This window comes from Pelodiscus sinensis, chromosome 17 (assembly GCF_052426305.1).
Source record: "Pelodiscus sinensis isolate ZL-2025 chromosome 17, ASM5242630v1, whole genome shotgun sequence".
NCBI lineage: Eukaryota > Metazoa > Chordata > Testudines > Trionychidae > Pelodiscus > Pelodiscus sinensis.
This window is the reverse complement of record NC_143068.1, coordinates 35,825,017-35,844,725: the sequence shown is the minus strand read 5'-3', so window position 1 is coordinate 35,844,725 and position 19,709 is coordinate 35,825,017. Positions and strand designations below refer to the sequence as shown.

Below are 19,709 nucleotides of genomic sequence, written 5' to 3'. Positions count from 1 at the left end.
GGGAGCTGGCGGGGGATGGGAGGCCCCCCACGGGCACGGCCCAGGCCTTGGCACGTGGCAGGGAGGGAGCGTTGCCAGCCGGTGCAGCCCCTGTGCGAGGGGGTAGCTGGGCGGGGCCGGGCTCTGGCTGCTTTTCCCACATGGCCCCTGGGACCCGGCCAGCCATGAGCTCAGATTTTCCAGGGGAGGAGCTGGAACAAGCAGCGACCGGGCCAGGGTCCCACTCCGGCCAGGCTGAGCCTCAGGGAGCCTGGGTCCTTGGCAGCCGGCCAGGCAGCCCCATCAGCAGAGCGACTGCAGCTTGGGCTGCCCCCTTCCTCCGGGCCTGGGCAGCCCCTGTGCCGCAGGGCCCACACCCGGCCGTGCCCAGGCCCGGGGACTGCTCCCAGGGCCAGCCCTCCCCCCCAGCCCCTTCCTCCTCGGGGTGGGCCGGAGCAGGGCTTGGGCCCCCCCACTGGGAGCCCCGAGCCACCAGTCCAGGCCACGTCACCCCAGCTGCCACAGCCATTCCCGCCTGGGAGGAAGATGCAACTTTGGGAGCCCCCCAGCACCTCAGGGCTTAACCCCACCCCTGGAAACTAGCAAGGCAGTGCTGTGCCGCAGGGCGCCTCTCGCCGGCCTGCCTAGGCCTGCCGCAGCCCCCTGGGACCCCAGAGCCCGCCCCACCAGCCAGGGCTGGCCAGAGGAGTCTGTAGCTGCCGAGCACACCGGGCTGGGGTCCGTGGCCCTGCCCCCCGGTTCCCACGGCGGGACTGGAGCAGGGAGGCGGTGCTGGCGTGGGAGCGCTGGCCAGGGGAGGTGCAGTGGAGGCTGCTGTCCCACGCGGGCCCTGCTGCTGGAGCTCTGGCGCCTGGCAGACGAGCGGCTGCTTGAGGGCCCAGCAGGCGAGACAGGAGCCGGTTCCGGCTCATCCCAGCCCCAGGGTAGGCCCCAGCCGGCTGTGCACCCCGCCGTACAGCTGGGGCCTGGCGGCCATCCCATACCATGGGGGAGCGTGCAGCCTCCCACGCCGCCCTGAGCAAGGCTGTGGCATGGCACAGGCAGCTGGTGCTGCAGCTGGGGGGCTCGGCCGACTCGCCCCGGCTGCGGGAAGAGCTGCGGGAGAGGAGCAAGGAGGCGAACGAGCTCGGCCAGGGTAAGGAGAGGGGCTGGGCTGCCGGCAGGGAGCAGGCGAGGACAGGAGGGGCCTGCTGGCCAGAACAGCGCCAGCAGCTCGGCCCATGCGCCCAGCACCGACGGCGCAGCCTCCCGCCCTGGGGGGCGCCTGCTCTCCCAGCCACGGGCCAGAGCAGATCCCGCCTGGCTGGGCAGCTCCGAGAGCTGGCGCTTGCCCCCCGCCCGGCCCTGCTGGAGCTCACGGCGACAGCGGCCTCGCTGAGCCCCAGGGAGGCTCCTCCTGCAGCGGGCCGGGGGCAGGCCAGGCTGGCGCGTGGTCCCGGGCGTGCGGGATTGTGCGACCAGGGCGGGCTCCCATGCTCACTGGCACGTAGCGAGTTCGCCGGCGGGGGGCCGACTGCGCTGGCTGCAGGGAGCGCCCGGCGCACTCACTGCTGTGCGGGCAGCGCGCGGTCGCTTAGTAACCCACGCCGGGGGCGGGGCCGCTGACCCACAGCAGAATCAGGCAGGCGGGCGGCAGCTGGAGCCAACCCAGGCTCCCCAATGCTGGGGGAGTCCCATGTGCCAGGGCTGGATCCAGGCGAGCCGGGACTGCACCCTGCCCTGCACACACGGAAACCAGAACGTAGCAACCCCCCAGGGTAGAGAACCGAGTGCCCCGTGGGTCTGAGCCCAGCGGGGACCCCGCCGTGGGGCGGGCACAGGCTGGTGGGCTGGCTCTCCTCCCTCGCTAGGGCAGCCGCTCAGTGACCTCCTCTCGGCGCTCCGCCCGGGGCCAGGAGCACTGACCCGCCCGTCTCCCCGCAGGCCTGCAGAACATGCTGCTTGCTGGGCTGCGGCAGCCGCTGGCGGGGCCCGAGGAGCGGCTGGAGCTGGAGCGGCTGTGGGTGCTGTCCCTCTCGGCCCTGGAGCTCTTCCACCAAGACCTGTGCAGAGCCCATCACCTCTGCCAGCTCTTCCCCCTGCAGGGGGGCGGGGCGCCGCTGCTCCGCACCGGGCTCCCAGGGAAGGGCCCGGAGACCGGGCACAAGCCCTGGCGGAGGCCAAGCCGCAAGGGCGCCAGGAGCACGGAGCAGCTGGGTGGCCCCCCCGGCCTGGAGGAGCAGGTTGAGCAAGCGGGGGCCTTGCTGCTGGAGATGGAGACCAGAGTCAATGTCCCCGTCTGGACAGTGGAGGCCACGGACGAGGCCTGGCCTGAGAGCAGCGAGGCCTGTGAGGGGCTGGGCAGTGAGGCCTGGGCTGCAGAGGGGGCGGTGGGCCCCAGGGGCTGTGGGCAGAACCAGGGCTGGCCCGCACCCTGCTGCAGGCTGTGCTGAGCAGCACCCGCCCGGGGGGAACCCAGCACAGGCCCCTCAGCCGGGAGAAGCGAGTCCCTCGGCGCACACGGAGCCCAGGGAAGAGGGCCCTGGCTTGGGGCCAAGGGACCAGCTGGTGGTGGTGGTGGGGGGGGGTGCGGGGGAATAAACGCCGCTGCTCCCTCACTCGAGTCGGTCCCTTGCAGAGCCTGTTGGCCAAGGCCCCGCCAGGGACATTCCCACCCCACAGCAGCAGTGGGGAAAGGGGGTGCCTGGCGCGCGGAGGTTCGGGTGCCAAGGCGGGGCCAGGCCGAGGGGTCACCACGGCCCAACACCGGCAGCCACATGCACGAGCTGCGCCACGCCCAAGTAAAAACCGAGAGTTTATTTATACAGTCGCTGCGGGCCCCACCGCCAGAGTGAATGGAAAAGAGCCTATGATACAGAGTCCTGTACAGAGCAGGCAAGGACAGGTCCAGAGAGCACAGACAGGGACGGACGGACAGACAGACAGACAGCTGCAGCTCAGGCAGGCCTCAGGTCTCCTGGCTCTTCGCCTGCTTGGCGTGGGTTTCCTGCAGGTATTTCTTGAAGGCTGGGGAGGGAGGGAGGGCAGAGCTGTGGGGAGCAGCGAACTCCAGGCCCACGGGGCGCTCGGCCTGGGCTCTCCGCTCGGCCATTGTGGCTGCGCACGCGGCTGGCCAGAGCAGCCTTCGCAGGGCCCAGGAACTCACCCGGTCCCGGCAGGGCCAGGCTGAGCCCCCAGGGCCGTCCCTGGGGAGGGTGACGTCACCCACGCTGGTCTGAAGGCAGCTCAGCCAGCAGAGCGCGGACCGGACGGGAGACACTCACCTGCCTGGTTCTTCCAGAGTTCGGCCGCGTGCGTGTTCAGGGGGCTTTCAATGTTCGGCTCTGGCAGGTGAGAGACAGAGCGTCAGCGCGCAGCCAGGAGCCAGCTGGCTTCTTGTGCAGCATCACCCCCCGCCACTCCACCCGCGCACCTGCCCCCCCGCGGCTAGCTGCAGCGGCCAGTCTACCACAGCAGCACTGAGGAGCCCAGGCGCGGAGGCCTCGCACACCCGACCGCTGGCCCTGCCCCTGAGCGCACGCGGGCAGACGGGGCGCAAGGACGCGATGCCGCCCAGCCCGCGGGCAAGGCGCAGCCAGAGCCTCGGCGCTGCGAAGCCCACGCAGCCTCACCGCCCAGCCCGCGGGCAAGGCGCAGCCAGAGCCTCGGCGCTGCGAAGCCCACGCAGCCTCACCGCCCAGCAGGCTCTGAATGGACAGCAGGATGGTCCGGACGTCATAGAGCGCAGACCACTTGTCCTTGAGGATGTCCAGGCAGATGTTGCCCTGCGTGTCCACGTTGGGGTGGTAGCAGGGGGTGAGGAACTTGACCGTGGGGGCGTTGTAGGGGTACCCGTCGGGAAACTCCAGGGAAAGCTTGTACCTCAGGTCCTCATACACCTAGGGCAAGGCAGGTCAAAGCACGGTGAATGCAGGCCCCTCTGTGCCCCAAAGCAGAAACCCAGCCTCAGTGCCCACCCCATGGGGCTCTCGCTTGCCTGCCCCCCGCCCAGCCCCCCTGGGCTCACCGTGCCAGCGGCGCCATCAATGGTCCCGATCCATCTGAAGAGATTGTCCGACTCGGGGAAGGCAGAAATCCCTTTGTCGCCAGCCATCTGAGCAGAGAGGGCGCAGGGTTACGAGCCCCGGGGGTGCTTGCACAAGGGGGCAGGGGACAGCGGCCCTCCCCCTCAGCAGGCCGGGCCCAAGGGAGCTCTGGAGCTGCAGCAGCAGACACAGCACCCCAGGGTGGGCCTGGGGCCACCTGCCATGGGCCCCGCAGCCTCAGGGTGAGACCAGCCCCCGCCAAGGTACCAGGGAGCCCCTGCTCCACCAGCCTTCTGACAGACGAGAACCCAGGCCCCCGCCCGCTCCGTGTCAGCGGCAGGGAGGGTCCGCTTGTGACTGGCTGCTCAGGTGGGGGGGGACCTCTGGGAGTCAGCTGAGCCCCCGCAGGGAGCGGGGTGGGGTGGGGCGGGCCAGAACCCCCCCAGCCTGGACCAGCATCCAGCAGTGCCTGCTCACCATCAGCGTCATCAGCTCCTGCTGCAGCCTGCGGGGGAGAGTGGGCTCAGGTCAGTGGGCGTGGCCAGCAGCCCCCCAATTCACCATGCGCATGGCCAGCAGCGCCCCCTCCACTTCCCCCTCCCAGGGCGGCCCACAGTCCCTGCATCGGTCCCTTCACCCCTACGGGGCAGCCCGCAGCCCCCCCCCGGTCTCTCCCCCTCCCCCAATGACCTGCAGCCCCCCCCCCCCGGTCTCTCCCCCTCCCCCAATGACCCGCAGCCCCCCCCGGTCTCTCCCCCTCCCCGTCAGCCCCCCCCCCCGGTCTCTCCCCCTCCCTGTCAGGCCGCAGCCCCCCTGGTCTCTCCCCCCCCCGACCCGCAGCCCCCCCCCCGGGTCTCGCCCCCCCCAATGACCCGCGGCCCCCCCCCCCCGGGTCTCGCCCCCCCCATGACCCGCGGCCCCCCCCCCCCCCCGGGTCTCGCCCCCCCCCGTGACCCGCGGCTCCCCCCCCCCGGTCTCTCCCCCCCCCAATGACCCGCGGCCCCCCCCGGGTCTCGCCCCCCCCAATGACCCGCGGCCCCCCCCCGGGTCTCGCCCCCCCCCAATGACCCGCGGCCCCCCCCCCCCCGTCTCGCCCCCCCCCCAATGACCCGCGGCCCCCCCGGGTCTCGCCCCCCCCCAATGACCCGCGGCCCCCCCCGGGTCTCGCCCCCCCCCAATGACCCGCGGCCCCCCCCCCGGGTCTCGCCCCCCCCCAATGACCCGCGGCCCCCCCCCCCGGGTCTCGCCCCCCCCCAATGACCCGCGGCCCCCCCCCCGGGTCTCGCCCCCCCCCAATGACCCGCGGCCCCCCCCCCCGGGTCTCGCCCCCCCCCCAATGACCCGCGGCCCCCCCCGGGTCTCGCCCCCCCCCCAATGACCCGCGCCCCCCCGGTCGCGCCCCCCCCATGACCCGCGCCCCCCCCCGGTCTCGCCCCCCCGGTCACCTCCTGCCCACGGGCCCGCGCGTGGCGGCGCTGCCGGGCTCGGGCCCCTTGCGGGCGGGGGGCCGGGCGGGATCCGCGTTCTGCGAGGCCATGGCGGAGCCGCTGCCCCTCCCGCGCCCGCGCCGCGTTTGAATGTTTCAAACCTCCGGGCGCTCGGCCAATCAGCGGCCCCCTCCGCTCCGCGCCGGCCAATCGCGGCTCGCCGGAGACGCATCGCCCTAGCAACCGGCCTGCGGCTCGATCGGCCCCCGGACTGGCCCGACGGCCCGTCAATTCCCCGGGCTGGGCGGCGAGTGGGCACGCAACAGCCAATCGGCCGGAGGGGCGGGGCCGGGCCCTTAAAGGGCCAGGAACCAGCAGCGCCGGCGACTCTTGCAGCCACGTGCCCCCCCCCCGTGTCTTGAAGTGTCACGGGGGGGGGGCTGTAGGCGCAGGGACTCGTGAGACACGCGCGTGTGCAAGGGCGTGACACTCCTGCAGGCACCAGCGGGCGTGTTACACGTGGGCGTGCACGGCAGGACGAGAGCTCGCTCGCCAGTGCCCCTGCTCTCTGCCGGGAGTCTGCGAGGGGACCCCCGGAGCCGGGGCGCTGACCCCCTTCCCCCCCCGGAGCCCCGGGGCGCCGACCCCTTGTCCCCCCCCAAGGGGCACTGACCCCTTGTCCCCCCCCCCCCCGGAGCCGGGGCGCTGACCCCTTGTCCCCCCCCCGGAGCGTCGGGGCGCTGACCCCTTGTCCCCCCCCCAGGGGCGCTGACCCCTTGTTCCCCCCCCCCCCAGGAACTAGGTCAGGCAGGATGCGCCGGCCGCAGGCGGTTTGAAATCCCAGCTCCAGCCCAGGCAGCCAGCTTGGACCAAGCAGGAAGCAGGCGGCGCTTTCACGCTGAGGGAGGGCAGCAGCCCGGCTGGAATAGGGCAGTCCTGGAATTCTACTACAGAAACTTTGCCCCAAGGAGGCAGGAGCAGCTCCTGTGGCCTCTTGCCCAGCTCCCAGAAGTGTGTGTGGGGGGGGGTTTCACTTCCTCATTAGCTCCATGTAAGCAACAGGTCCATACACCCTTTTTCCAGGACAGCGACCCCCCCCAGTAAATGCCTTTGCATAGACACAGCAGGTGTATTTATTACAAATCAGTTTGTACAGGGAGAGGATCCAAAACAGGAAGTTCACACAAGCGAAAGCTCAGCTCTGATGAGAAGCAGGAAACCGCCAGTGACTCTGCTTTCTGTGCCAGCCACCACCAATTAGGGGACTGGCCCCAACAGCTCCCAGGAGGTTCAATTACAGCTGCTACCCTGCTTTCCCCTGGGGGCAGCTTGCTGGGACCCAGGCCACTGAAACCACAGCCCCTCTGCCTTGTGAAACACAGGAAAATGAGGACGCTCCTGCGCCAGTCCATGCCGTGACACCGTGTGGGAGGGAGGGCGAGGCTTCTTATGTTTCATGAGTTCCCTCTGGAGGCTGCGGGTCCCCTTCCCGGCGAAGCGTCTCCATGTACTTCTGCATCTTTTCAGTCATCCATGCAGGCGGGATAAAAGGTTTTAGTTCCTCCAGCTTCAAGTCAACAGAGTCCCTGGCGAGCAAGCGGGAGACAGGAGTGACCGTGGGGGGAGGGACAGACAGTTCAGCCCCACGCCCTGGGAGAACCCCAACGTTCAGGAGAGATCAGCAGCCTGTGTGTGCCCATGATGCCGCATCCCAGTGGCGAGTGTGGGCACAAGGCCAGCGGGCAGAGCACAGTCCTCGGCAGGGTCGCTTGGCTGCCTGGCCCCCCTCCCCTCCGCTCCCCAGCTGTTGGTTTGGTAAGAAAAGAGGGCAAGGGGTCAGCACCACTAAGTCTTGGCTCCTCGCCTCACCTGTAATCGTCACTGGCAGCCAGGTCCTGAATATCCTCCTCTAGGAGGAGGTAAGCCTGCAGCAAGGGCAAACGAGAGATGGTTGGAGCCGTTCCACTGGGCTACTCAGACAGATCTGTTGGCACCAGCTCTCTACATAGCACCCGCCCCCCACACCTCTTAAGAGACTGGGCCTGCTGTGAGCAGCACTGCTCCCGCCACTCCAGGGGAAGTGGGCTCTCCGCATTCGCTCGCACAGCCACCACGGCACAACGGACGCCTGCCCGGGCTGGAGCCCCAGGAGATGAGGCACAGAGAGCAGCCTCACAGATGGCGCTGGGACGCGCCCGTCAGCTCACTGGGGACCCTGGAATCCCTGGCTTCTGCTGATTTGTACCCTTCGATTCTGAGCTGGCTTCCGATTCTCTCCCCGTCCCCACCCAGGTCGGGCCACACTCACCATCTTGCCCCCCGTGGCCCGCATGTGCTGCTGTTCTGCCAGCCAATGCTTGTCCTGTGGATCGGCCGCATACTGCAACAGAGCAGCCAGGTCAGAGCCCCACAGTGCCCTCCGTAGCCCCCACCACGGGCCAACGCCCGCGAGAGACACAGGGCCAGGGCCAGGCCTTTGGGGAAACCTGGGTAACCCCATGCCTCCCAGGAAGAGAGCTGCCTACGAACAAGGACTTGGCCCCCTCTTGCTTACGCCTCAAAGCAAAGCCTCCCGTGCCAGGCAAATACACCAGACTGCTGCTGTGTGATGCCAGCTCTGGTGTGAGCTACCACCCACAACGAGCTGGAGTCCCTGCCCCAGGGGGCAGCCAGCAACGCGGGGAGGGCAGAACGTACGAGCGCAAACACACACCTCCCCCACCCCGAGCACGTCCGGAGCAGTCCCCCTCCCCCACCGCAGCATGTCCCGAGCAACAGCTCCCCCCTCCCCCCGAGCAAACCCCAAAGGAGGAAGTGGTGCGCTGCCATTACTGACCTTAAAGAGGTGGGGGTGCTTGATGTAGAGTCGCCCTCTGGTCCCGCCCATCCCAAGAGCCCTGAAACAGGAACATGGGGGGGGGGGGGGGGTAGGGTTAGGCCTGTGCAGCAGGGCAGCTCAGCTGGGGGATACGGAGGCTTCCTCCCCCCCAGAGCCGTGTCCCGCCTGCTCTGCTCCGGCACAGAGAGATGTGACTCGGGAGGGAGCAGCCCCCCGCGCCCAGACCCACGGGGCACAGAGCCCGCCCCCCGCCGAAGCCTCCTTACTTGTTTGCTCGGGATCCCAGCACAAAGGTCGTGGACTCAGTCAGTCGGGATGGATCCCACTACAGTGCCATTGGGAAAGGGGCAGAGATTAGAAACCCAACAGATCCTGCACCTGCTCTGGGAGCCTGAGATTTCTGGAGGAAACTCCAGCAGGGGCCCCACTGGTTCAGGGGGTAGGGGGGTCTGACTAGCTGCAGGCTCAAGGGTTCCATGGAGGGAAAATACAGCTCTACCTATCGACCAGGCTGGGCGGTTCTCTGGCCCTCCCAGCAGAACGCGCTGCCCTGGGACAGCTCAGTCAGGAGGGGGCCAGATGCTGCACTGGGGACTGCTCGCAGGCTGTGGGCATGGGCACAGCAAACAAAGGCCTCTGCCCAGCCCCACACTCCCCCTATGGGCGATGACCTCTATCCTAGCCCCCCTTAGTCTCCTAAGCCCCAGTCTTTTGAATCTCTCTCCATACGGGACCCGTGGCAAACCCCTTGTCACTTTGTTGCCCTTTTCCAGTGCCAAGAGATCTTCTCTGAGATGAGGTGACCACGTCTGGACGCAGGATTCCAGATGTGGGCGGCCCCTGGTTTTATACAGAGGCAATAAGATATTCTCCGTCTTATTCTCTATCGTTTTTGAAGGACTCCTCACATTCTATGTGCTCGTTTGCTCGCTGCTGCGCACTGCGAGGATGTTCCCAGAGAACTGTCCGGAGGCTCCAGGATCTCTCCTGAGCAGCTGTAGCTACATGGCTCCCCACCCTTGCTATGCCTACTTTGCCAATGTCATCTGCCATTGGGGCCCAATCACTTCGCCTGGCGAGATCTTTGTGCAGCTCCTCAGGCGGTTTTGGCCTCTGGCCCTGTGGGTGGCAGGACGATCACAGCAGAGGCAAAGGGAGAAGCGGGGCTCCACAGAGCTCTGCTGAGCCAAGCCCAGGGCCAAGCCTGCCGGCTGCACACCGTACCTTCGGCCCCTCCCGCCGCACTGGCTCACAGGACTTGAGCTTCCATCTGTTGGAGAAAAACCCAATAGCACCGAATTCCCAGGGGCTTGTGCTGAGAGGCTGGAGTTTGAATCAACCCTGGCTCAGACTCTGTGGGGCGGGAGCTGCCAGCCTTCGATTTTACTAAGCTAGGCTGCCTACAGCCTAACGCGATCCTGCTCTCCCCAGAGAGGCCGGTCACGCCTGCCCACTTCTCTGAGGCTGGCGTCTCCATCGCCCCATGAGACTCACAGCCCCCGCGCTCTGCCTGCAGCCTAACCCTGCCAACACAGCCACGCGGACGTCAGCCCCTCCAAGCCCGGCCTTCCGGAGGAAAAGCTGCGATGGCCTTGCCCCCAGAACTGCACGTGTGGGCCAGGAGGAGTCTGAGCCGAGCCAGACACCTTGCCGAGTGCCACCCCCACCAGGAGTTTTCCTCCACATCCCTTGTGGCTGCAAATCTGCCAGTGCCACCGGCCCAAGTCCTACGCGGGCCCCACTGTCTCGCCGAGCTTCGTCCCCTCCACTTCTGGAGTTTCTCTCTACAGCTTCTCCTGTCTCCAGCACGTGTGCTGGGATTCTGCCTTCTGGACAGGGAGCGGGGCCACGGCCCCCATCCACAGGCTCCTCACTGGCGTGTCTGAGCTGCCACTGGAACCCCTTCGTGGCCAGGCTCCCGCCAACGCGTCTTCCCTTCCCTCGCCTGAGCCTCCCGCTTGCCAACATGCACGAGTGCACCTCAGCCACGACCCTCCCCCTGCGCGGAGCTGCCTCCCGGGAGGGCTTGAACTCAGGGAGGACAAGTCACCCTCAGCCGAGAGTGTCTCCCCCACTTGGCCACCCATTCGCCAGAGGCACCAGGAGAGCGGGGCTGCCCGCCCCGTTCTCAGCCAGCCCCGGGCCTCTGTTCTCCGAGAGCGTCTCCCCCACTTGGCCACCCATTCGCCAGAGGCACCAGGAGAGCGGGGCTGCCCGCCCTGTTCTCAGCCAGCCCCGGGCCTCTGTTCTCGGGCTCTCACTTACGCAGCCACACCCGAAGCTCCACGATCGTTCTGCAGGCTCTGCCCTGGAGGCCGCCCCTTCCTCTGCAGGAGAGAAGTCCCCCGTTAACGCCTCTCTCAGCAGGCCCCGAGGAGCTGGAGCAGCTAGGAGAGCTGGGCCTGGGCCGAAGGAGCCAGCACTGCTGAGCAGGGTGATGGCCACAGGTCGCCCTGGGGGCTGCCCCTTCCCAGCACCCAGGAGGGAGCCACCGTGAGGCCTGCGCAAGGAACAAGGGCCAGGCTTCCCCACGGGGCAGTGCCGGGGTGGCCTCCTTACCTTTTTGGGAACAGGGCTTCCTCGCCGACTCACTTCCTCTTCCGCCTGCCGGGCACGCTGGCAAAGCAACGAGCAACAGGATGAACGCGGCCCCTCTCCATCCCAGGAGCGCCCCGGCCACTCTTCCCGGGCACCGAGAAGCGCCCGGCGCTCGAGAGGGACAGCAGCCCACCCTGATCCAGGAGACGGGCGCTCGGGTCCCATCTGCCGTAGGGAGGCCAGACCTGGGTGCCTCCCTGCTCCGGCCAAGCCCCCTGCTCTCCCCAGGCCATTTCCTTATAGAGACTAGGAACCCACTTACCCAGGGGCGTGACGAAGGACAGACTGGCTAGGAGATGCCTGCCCGCCCCACTGGTCTCTAGCAGATAAGAACCCAGTCCTGCTCTGGGGCTCTCCTAGCTCCTGCCAAGCCCCTGCTAGAGAAAGGGGGTGAGAAGCCCAGCCCCGTGGCCCAGCCCGCATCCCTACCTTTGGCACTGACTGCTCATGGCTCAGTCTGGGGATCACCTTCTTGCCATCCGAGAACAGCAGCTTCGCCTGCGGAGAGGGAAAGGAATCGTCCTCCAGCAGCTGCTGCAAGGAGGCGGCCGGACGCGGCATTCCCAGCTGCTTTGATTCCCATGACCTCATCTCTGGGGCGGCGCACACATTTCTGCTGAGCCAGGCCACACGCACAGTGCTTGCTTGCTCCAGATGGCTCAGGCCTTTCCCTTCGTGCCGCCCCTCGATCCGTGCGCCACCCGCAAACTCGACCAGTGGGATTTCAGGCTGCCTTTCGGGTCGTGGGTATAAACGTTAAACATGTGGGGCCAGGAACCAATCCCTGTGGGATGCCCCGAAAAGCACAGCCCTTGAGGAGGAGCCTGCTTAGTGCTGCGCGTTGGTCTGACGTCCACTCGTGGGCACCACACTGCCTCGGAGAATCCTCGTCTCAATCAAAACGCGTGGTGCCCAGTCAGACTCCTTCCCGCCACACCAGTCCCCTTATCCTTCCCAGCCAGACCCGGAGCCTCCTCCAAGGAGATGGTACGCCAGGCCCAGGCCCTAGTCCGTACAGGCCCACGCTGCCGGGCGGGGTCCCAAGGAGGGCCTGATGATAGAAACAAGCCCGCGCTGCAGCCCCTCAGTCCACCCCACCCCCGCAGAGATGAAGCTGTGCTTCAGTGCAGGGAGCGGCAGCCCCGCTGGGATGCAGCAAGGAGGAAGCGCTCTCCAGGTCTCGGGACGCTCTGGCTGCTCTCCTGGGAGCTTACAGCGCCTCGCTTCCTGGCATTGGGAAATCCAATTAAGAGCCAGGTACTGAGAGAACAGAGACGCCTCCCCCAGAACGCAGGCGCCCCAACTGGTAATTAGCATCACAGCCCGGCCTGAGCAGCATTAATCATCCGGCCAAGAGGCAGGCAGCCACCTCCCCACCACGCCCTCAGTCAGGGAAGCAGAACCCCCGCCCCTCCAGAGGACTGGGCCTGGGCCTCCAGGCTCACAACCCAAGAGCAAGTTCCAGAGTCCCAGGCTCTCAGACCGTGCCCTGCCAGCCGCCCTCTGTGCTCTGTACCTAAGGGAATCCGGCGGAGCGCCCCCCCACAGAGGCTGAGGGAGACATGTTGATCCCCAAGACAAGGCCAGTCACAGCCACAGTGCCCTGTAGGCTGCACCTAAGTATTTAAGACCCGCCCACCTCGTTAGCAGAGCCCTTCAGCAGTGTTCCTGCAGCCCTGCACCCATGAGCACTGCTGGCACCGGAGCTGGAAGTGGGAACAGGTCGGGGGGGGAACAGAGGAAGCTGCTTTACAAAAAGCCCGGGCAGCCGCTCAGGCAGCTCTATGTCCCCTGCCCTCTGCCGCGTGTTTTGTTGGGCTGCTTTAAAAAAAGGCTCCTCTGCCCCCTTCCCTTTCCCCCAGGTAACTCCAGCTGCTTGGCTCCTGTTCAGAGTGCAAGGCAGGAAGGCCCCTAAGAGAGCAATCCGCATCTGAGAACAACTCGACTCCGTGCTAACCTGCTGCTACAGTGAAGCTCGTTGTCCACCCATGCGATTCAGACACTGCTCAGGTGCAGAAATAAAACTTAACGAATAAAACCCGAGGAAGGATTTCATTCCTCTTTCCACAGAGCTGAGTTACGCCAGACTTGTGACGTGTAAACCACTGAAATATTAAAAACCCTGTTTCCTAGATAATAAGGGAGCAATATGTGCACAAAAGTCCTTGGAAATGAGCCCATTACGTAACCATCTTTAATTTCAAGCATAAAGTGTAACAACCAGTGCTTTTTTTGTGACAGCACGCACCTTTTTGGGAGCACTCGCGCCACACCGGAAGGAAGCCCACTAGGGATGTCCAGCAATTAAAGGAGCCGCGACCGCATTTTGGCCGTTCGCCCAAACCAAGCCGTTCGCCATGGTTATTTGCTTGACAAAACCATTGGTAACCCTATTACCGGCACACATACGTGTATATATATATATATATATACACACACACACACACACACACACACACACACACACACACACACACACACACACACACACACACACACACACACACACACACACACACACACACACAAAAAATGTATTTTTAACAAAAAAAAAAAAGCACTGGTAACAACTATTTCATTGCATGTATCAATACTGTAGAAGCTATTTCATATTTAGCTAGAAGCCATTCTGTATAACAAAAAGCCATTTCAGTTTCTTGTGTCTGCACGAGGGAGTGAACTGGCCTTCACCGAGGTGGGGAGAGACCAGAGGGATGCGCTGTTGGAATGTGTTAATGAACTATTTTGAGCTGAAGCTCGAACTCCCTTTTAACCTGTTTCTTTCTATGCTGATAATAATTCCTCTTTGAAGTTCTTTGATTTCTTGCCCTGACGTCAGACTTGTTTGGTTAAGGGTATAAAATACTAGGATTGATTGTATTAAGCAGCCTTACTGGACCCAGCTTTGCTGGGACCACGTTTGGCTCACTTTGCTTTTATTGGCCAATAAAACTGTCTGTTTAGCCGCGTAAACTGAGTGAGGCGTTTGCTTCGACAATACTAATCAAAATATTTTGTTTGCTCTATCAAGAAAATGGACAATTTTATTTTATGCCTCAAAGGAAAAGATACATGTAAGATACCAAATGGCTACTGAACATTTTGCAGTATTAATTTTAGAGAGATCTATCTATTTGCTAGTAACCGGCAGGTGCTGCGGCGGCACATATGACCTCAATATTGGTGCACATAACGAAACTCACTCCACTCACGGATGGATAACCTTAGAGGGAACACTGGTCCGAGGCTACTTACTGCTGCGGAGGTAATACCTAGCACCTTAGCGTTCACATAGAGACCAACAGGGCAGCATGGGTCACATGCTCCCGGAGACGTGCCCCGCTCAGGAAGCAAGTGGCTGCATTCTGTACCAGTGCCAGCCTCCGGCCAGCTCTAACAGACACCCCACACAGGGCTCATTGCAATAGTCTGAAACTGGTGCCAGGCCTGGAGAACAGCACCAAGGGTAGGACGTGAGAGGGAAGGTGCCACCCTCCGGCCAGGCACTGAAGGTGTATGGCTGTCTGGGTTACAGCTGTGACTGCATCTCCCACCGCTGCTGCGGCCTAGAACCACCCCTGGAATTCCTTGTTGCTTGGCTTTGCATAGCAAAGGAGTAGGAGACAAGCAGCTCTGTGCTGGCTCTATGCCCCGGCCCCTCAGCCGTGCCACGCTTGCAGCCCACATCAGCTCAGTGGGAGAGGAGCACGTAGTGCCTCCCGTCAGACCCGCTGCTGACTGAGCCATACAACCACCTCTCCCCAGGCCGGCAGCTCTCAGATGTCCATGCTTCAGGAGCCAAATTACCCGAGAGCTGCAGCAGCGTGAACTCACTGCACAAGTCACACAGCAAAGTGACCGACCAATGCCAGTCGGTTACTGACACTGTAGAAACATCCCGACTAACAACGAAACCACACGCATTTTAATACCACGGCTGCCCCGAGCCGCTGGGGCATGTTAGGGAGTGGCAGCCCGCGTATCACTGACCTGAATCCAAAAGCCTGTTTCCAGGGACTCTTTGCACTGTGAGGTCCTGGGAAGCCAGCCTGTAATGCTCTGCACCCCCAGGAGACCATGCAGCAGGTATTTCCTTGCAAGGCTGGTCCCAGAGGGCGGTGGCAGCAGGTGTGTGGCGCTGGCACATGCCTACCTGTTCTAGGCAGCTCCGACACGTTTCCTGGATGAGCTGCTCTGGATCCACGTCCTCCCCGACGTTCTCTCTCACGTTACCTGCTGCCTTCTGGAAAAACTGGGAAGGGGCCCAAGGAGAGAGTTAGCATGACGCTGGCTGCTCTCAGCTCTTTCCACAGAAGGCTGCCTCCTTGGGACAAGGCTGTTCTCTGCACAGACAAAAGCAGGGTCTGGCAATTCCAGGGTCCACCTCTGCTCATGCCACAACCTAATACCATCAGGGTCAGCACTGAGAACACAGGACGTAGTCCCATTCGGAAGCTCCGTATCCTTTGGGAGAAGACTCCATTCTCTCTGGTCCCTCAGTGCCCTCCAGCAGAACTCACTTTTACAGTTCTGTGGATTTCAGACCAGGAGTCCTGGAGTGGGACCCTTTCAGGGTTAGGCAGAGCAGCCTTCACCTGCACCTCTTATTCAGTTCACAGGGTTGGGTTGTGTATGTGACTTGGCCTATGGGGCAGGGCTTTCACAGTGGCAGCACCTTCCAGCACAGGCTAGAGGCAGGGGAAGGATGATGTCCGTCCAAGAAATTTCCCTCTTCCTGTGAGCTTTACCTTCATGTATTTATTGAAGACAGTCTGGATCTCCTCATTAATACTAGGCTGCAGAACAGCTCGCAGCAAATCCATGGAGACAGCAGGGTCTGTAAAGCTGAATGAGAGAGAAATGACTCCACCTGGCTTTCCTGCCACACCTAGCACACCACCCAGACAGTCCCCAAAGCCCCACGCGGCAGTGCTCTCCCGAATGCTCTCACCCACGTGAGTGTCCGCCAGAGTTTACAGGCGTCTGCAAAGGACACAACACAGGCTGCAAGCTGATTTCCACTCCAAAGCCAGCAGCGGAATTACCCACTGATTCCAACTCTAAGTCTCCCAGCAGAGGAGAACACAAAGTGCCTCTGGCTCCAAGTGTCAGCCCGAGAGGAGTGTGGTTTGCACGCAAGTGATGTAAACACACAACTGGGTTCAACAAAGAACGAGATCGGTTCCCAGAGCACAGGCCGATCTCTGGCTATTAGCCGAGATGATCCTAACCCTCGTAACTGCCAGAAGCTGGGCCTGGATGACAGGGATGGATCACTCGATACATTGGCCTGTTCTGTTCACTGCCTCGGATACATCTGGCACTGGCCACAAGCTGAAAGCCAGGACACTTGGGCAGACAGATCTTTGGCTTGGCCCAGTATGAGCATTCTGATGAATCCCCCACTTCACCAGGATCAAACAACCTGCCACGGCCCCTAGAACGCCGGATATCTCACAGTGTGGCCTCAACCCCTTAGCAGCTAGGGAGCATTTCCAGCCCCAAAGAATATCAGTTCCGTGGGTAGCGAGCCCCACTGTACAGATCGAGCGCCCCACATTGTGGCTGGCCCAGGGAGCGGGTGGCAGAGGCAGGACCAGACTTCACACGGAGCCTTTCTCTGGCCCCGGCATGGCCCTGGCAGGAGCCTTGCCCGCTGGGATCACACAGCGGGTGTCAGAGGAGACTTGTGCTGCTGGGAGCGCGGCCAGGGCAGCTGTTACCTCGTGGCCATCTGGGAGCGTCGCCCGCGCCGCTGCACCTGCCGGTGCTTGATCATGATGTTCCAGGGGCTCTGCGGGAGGAGAGGCAGGGTGAGCTCGCAGGGCTCGCCAGGCAACCCCCCCCCCGCCTCCCCCGGGGGGGGGGGCTCGCCAGGCAACCCCCCCCCCTCCCCCGGGGGGCTCGCCAGGCAACCCCCCCCCCCCCTCCCCCGGGGGGCTCGCCAGGCAACCCCCCCCCCCGCCTCCCCCGGGGGGGCTCGCCAGGCAACCCCCCCCCGCCTCCCCTTGGGGGGGCTCGCAAGGCAACCCCCCCCGCCTCCCCTTGGGGGGGGGCTCGCCAGGCAACCCCCCCCGCCTCCTCTTGGGGGGGGCTCGCCAGGCAACCCCCCCGCCTCCCCTTGGGGGGGGCTCGCCAGGCAACCCCCCCGCCTCCCCTTGGGGGGGGGCTCGCCAGGCAACCCCCCCGCCTCCCCTTGGGGGGGGGCTCGCCAGGCAACCCCCCCCGCCTCCCCTTGGGGGGGGGGCTCGCCAGGCAACCCCCCCCGCCTCCCCCTGGGCTCGCCAGGCGGCCCCTCCGCCCGCGCTCACCGGCTGCCCATCCCCCTCCTCGAGGCCCCCTTCCCCCGGCGCCTGCTGCTCCGGGTCCCGGGCCGCCCCCATCGCGGCTCCCGCAGCGCCCCCGGCCCGCCGCACCCGGAAGCAGCCGAACGGGCCTGACGTCATCACGCCTGCGACGCCGCTCCAGGAGGAAGCGCGACGGCTACTATGGCAACCGGCCGCCATCTTGTTCTGCGAGGGGCGGGGCGGGCTCCTCCCGGCGGGCACGCGCCGGGCCGGAGCCGCGCGCTGCCGCCGCGACGTGCCCCCCCCCCCCCCGAGCCACACCCCGCTGGCCCGCCCCCGGGGGCCGCGCGCTCCCACGTGCCCCTGCGGCTGCCTGAGCCCCGGGCCGCCCCGTGGCCCCAGACCCTTCACGAGGGCCCGGCCCGGCCTCAGCCGCCGTGGGGGGGGCCCGGCCTGGGGGGGCCCGGCCTCAGCCGCCGTGGGGGGGGCCCTGCCTGGGGGGCCCGGCCTCAGCCGCCGTGGGGGGGGCCCTGCCTGGGGGGGCCCGGCCCGGCCTCAGCCACCGTGGGGGGGGCCCTGCCTGGGGGGCCCGGCCTGGCCTCAGCCGCTGTGGGGGGGGGGGGCCCTGCCTGGGGGGGCCCGGCCCGGCCTCAGCCACCGTGGGGGGGGCCCTGCCTGGGGGGCCCGGCCCGGACTCAGCCGCCGTGGGGGGGGGGGCCCGGCCCGGCCTCAGCCGCTGTGGGGGGGGCCCTGCCTGGGGGCCTGGCCTCAGCCGCCGTGGGGGGGGCCCTGCCTGGGGGGCCCGGCCCGGCCTCAGCCGCTGTGGGGGGGGGGCCCTGCCTGGGGGGGCCCGGCCCGGCCTCAGCCGCCGTGGGGGGGGGGCCCTGCCTGGGGGGCCCGGCCTGGCCTCAGCCGCTGTGGTGGGGGGGGCCCTGCCTGGGGGGCCCGGCCCGGCCTCAGCCGCTGTGGGGGGGGCCCTGCCTGGGGGGGCCTGGCCTCAGCCGCCGTGGGGGGGGGGCACTGCCTGGGGGGCCCGGCCTGGCCTCAGCCGCTGTGGGGGGGGCCCTGCCTGGGGGGCCCGGCCCGGCCTCAGCCGCTGTGGGGGGGGGGGCACTGCCTGGGGGGCCCGGCCTGGCCTCAGCCGCTGTGGGGGGGGCCCTGCCTGGGGGGGCCCGGCCTCAGCCGCCGTGGGGGGGGCCCTGCCTGGGGGGGCCCGGCCCGGCCTCAGCCGCCGTGGGGGGGGGGGCACTGCCTGGGGGGCCCGGCCTGGCCTCAGCCACTGTGGGGGGGGCCCTGCCTGGGGGGCCCGGCCCGGCCTCAGCCGCTGTGGGGGGGGCCCTGCCTGGGGGGGCCCGGCCTCAGCCGCCGTGGGGGGGGGGCCCTGCCTGGGGGGGCCCGGCCCGGCCTCAGCCGCCGTGGTGGGGGGGGCACTGCCTGGGGGGCCCGGCCTGGCCTCAGCCGCTGTGGGGGGGGCCCTGCCTGGGGGGCCCGGCCTCAGCCGCCGTGGGGGGGGGGCCCTGCCTGGGGGGCCCGGCCTGGCCTCAGCCGCTGTGGGGGGCTCTGCCTGGGGGGCCCGGCCTCAGCCGCCGTGGGGGGGGGGCCCTGCCTGGGGGGGCCCGGCCCGGCCTCAGCCGCCGTGGGGGGGGGGCACTGCCTGGGGGGCCCGGCCTGGCCTCAGCCGCTGTGGGGGGGGCCCTGCCTGGGGGGCCCGGCCTCAGCCGCCGTGGGGGGGGGCACTGCCTGGGGGGCCCGGCCTGGCCTCAGCCGCTGTGGGGGGGGCCCTGCCTGGGGGGGCCCGGCCTCAGCCGCCGTGGGGGGGGGGCACTGCCTGGGGGGTCCCGGCCCGGCCTCAGCCGCTGTGGGGGGGGCCCTGCCTGGGGGGGCCCGGCCCGGCCTCAGCCGCTGTGGGGGGGGGGGCACTGCCTGGGGGGCCCGGCCTGGCCTCAGCCGCTGTGGGGGGGGCCCTGCCTGGGGGGCCCGGCCTCAGCCGCCGTGGGGGGGGGGCCCTGCCTGGGGGGGCCCGGCCCGGCCTCAGCCGCCGTGGGGGGGGGGGCACTGCCTGGGGGGCCCGGCCTGGCCTCAGCCGCTGTGGGGGGGGCCCTGCCTGGGGGGCCCGGCCCGGCCTCAGCCGCTGTGGGGGGGGCCCTGCCTGGGGGGGCCCGGCCCGGCCTCAGCCGCTGTGGGGGGGGCCCTGCCTGGGGGGGCCCGGCCCGGCCTCAGCCGCCGTGGGGGGGGGGGCACTGCCTGGGGGGCCCGGCCTGGCCTCAGCCGCTGTGGGGGGGGCCCTGCCTGGGGGGCCCGGCCTCAGCCGCCGTGGGGGGGGCCCTGCCTGGGGGGCCCGGCCTGGCCTCAGCCGCTGTGGGGGGCTCTGCCTGGGGGGCCCGGCCTCAGCCGCCGTGGGGGGGGCCCTGCCTGGGGGGGCCCGGCCCGGCCTCAGCCGCCGTGGGGGGGGGGCACTGCCTGGGGGGCCCGGCCTGGCCTCAGCTGCTGTGGGGGGGGCCCTGCCTGGGGGGGCCCGGCCTCAGCCGCCGTG

At 67.1% G+C, this 19,709-nt stretch overlaps 3 protein-coding genes across 3 annotated transcripts; 1 reads left to right on the top strand and 2 right to left on the bottom strand.

The window, feature by feature from the left end:
- The first annotated feature begins 50 nt into the window (after positions 1-50).
- Positions 51-2,643, top strand: LOC142818882 (regulator of G protein signaling 9-binding protein-like). Its single transcript, XM_089769787.1, has 2 exons — positions 51-1,135; positions 1,924-2,643. The coding sequence occupies exons 1-2, from the start codon at positions 985-987 to the stop codon at positions 2,430-2,432; spliced, it is 660 nt and encodes a 219-aa protein (XP_089625913.1). The 5' UTR covers positions 51-984; the 3' UTR covers positions 2,433-2,643.
- Positions 2,644-2,775: 132 nt separating this feature from the next.
- On the bottom strand, positions 2,776-5,607 carry UBE2C (ubiquitin conjugating enzyme E2 C). Its single transcript, XM_089769788.1, has 6 exons — positions 5,471-5,607; positions 4,503-4,530; positions 4,007-4,093; positions 3,674-3,878; positions 3,264-3,323; positions 2,776-3,006 (listed from the first exon to the last, which is right to left on the bottom strand). Exons 1-6 carry the CDS (start codon positions 5,560-5,562, stop codon positions 2,948-2,950), a joined length of 531 nt encoding a protein of 176 aa, XP_089625914.1. The 5' UTR covers positions 5,563-5,607; the 3' UTR covers positions 2,776-2,947.
- A 960-nt stretch (positions 5,608-6,567) lies between these two features.
- On the bottom strand, positions 6,568-17,354 carry DNTTIP1 (deoxynucleotidyltransferase terminal interacting protein 1). The gene is made up of 13 exons (XM_075900777.2): positions 17,201-17,354; positions 16,613-16,683; positions 15,638-15,734; positions 15,043-15,141; positions 11,319-11,387; positions 10,851-10,907; positions 10,557-10,618; positions 9,516-9,561; positions 8,558-8,616; positions 8,289-8,349; positions 7,761-7,832; positions 7,322-7,377; positions 6,568-7,038 (listed from the first exon to the last, which is right to left on the bottom strand). The coding sequence occupies exons 1-13, from the start codon at positions 17,333-17,335 to the stop codon at positions 6,900-6,902; spliced, it is 1,023 nt and encodes a 340-aa protein (XP_075756892.2). The 5' UTR covers positions 17,336-17,354; the 3' UTR covers positions 6,568-6,899.
- Between the last annotated feature and the right edge of the window lie 2,355 nt (positions 17,355-19,709).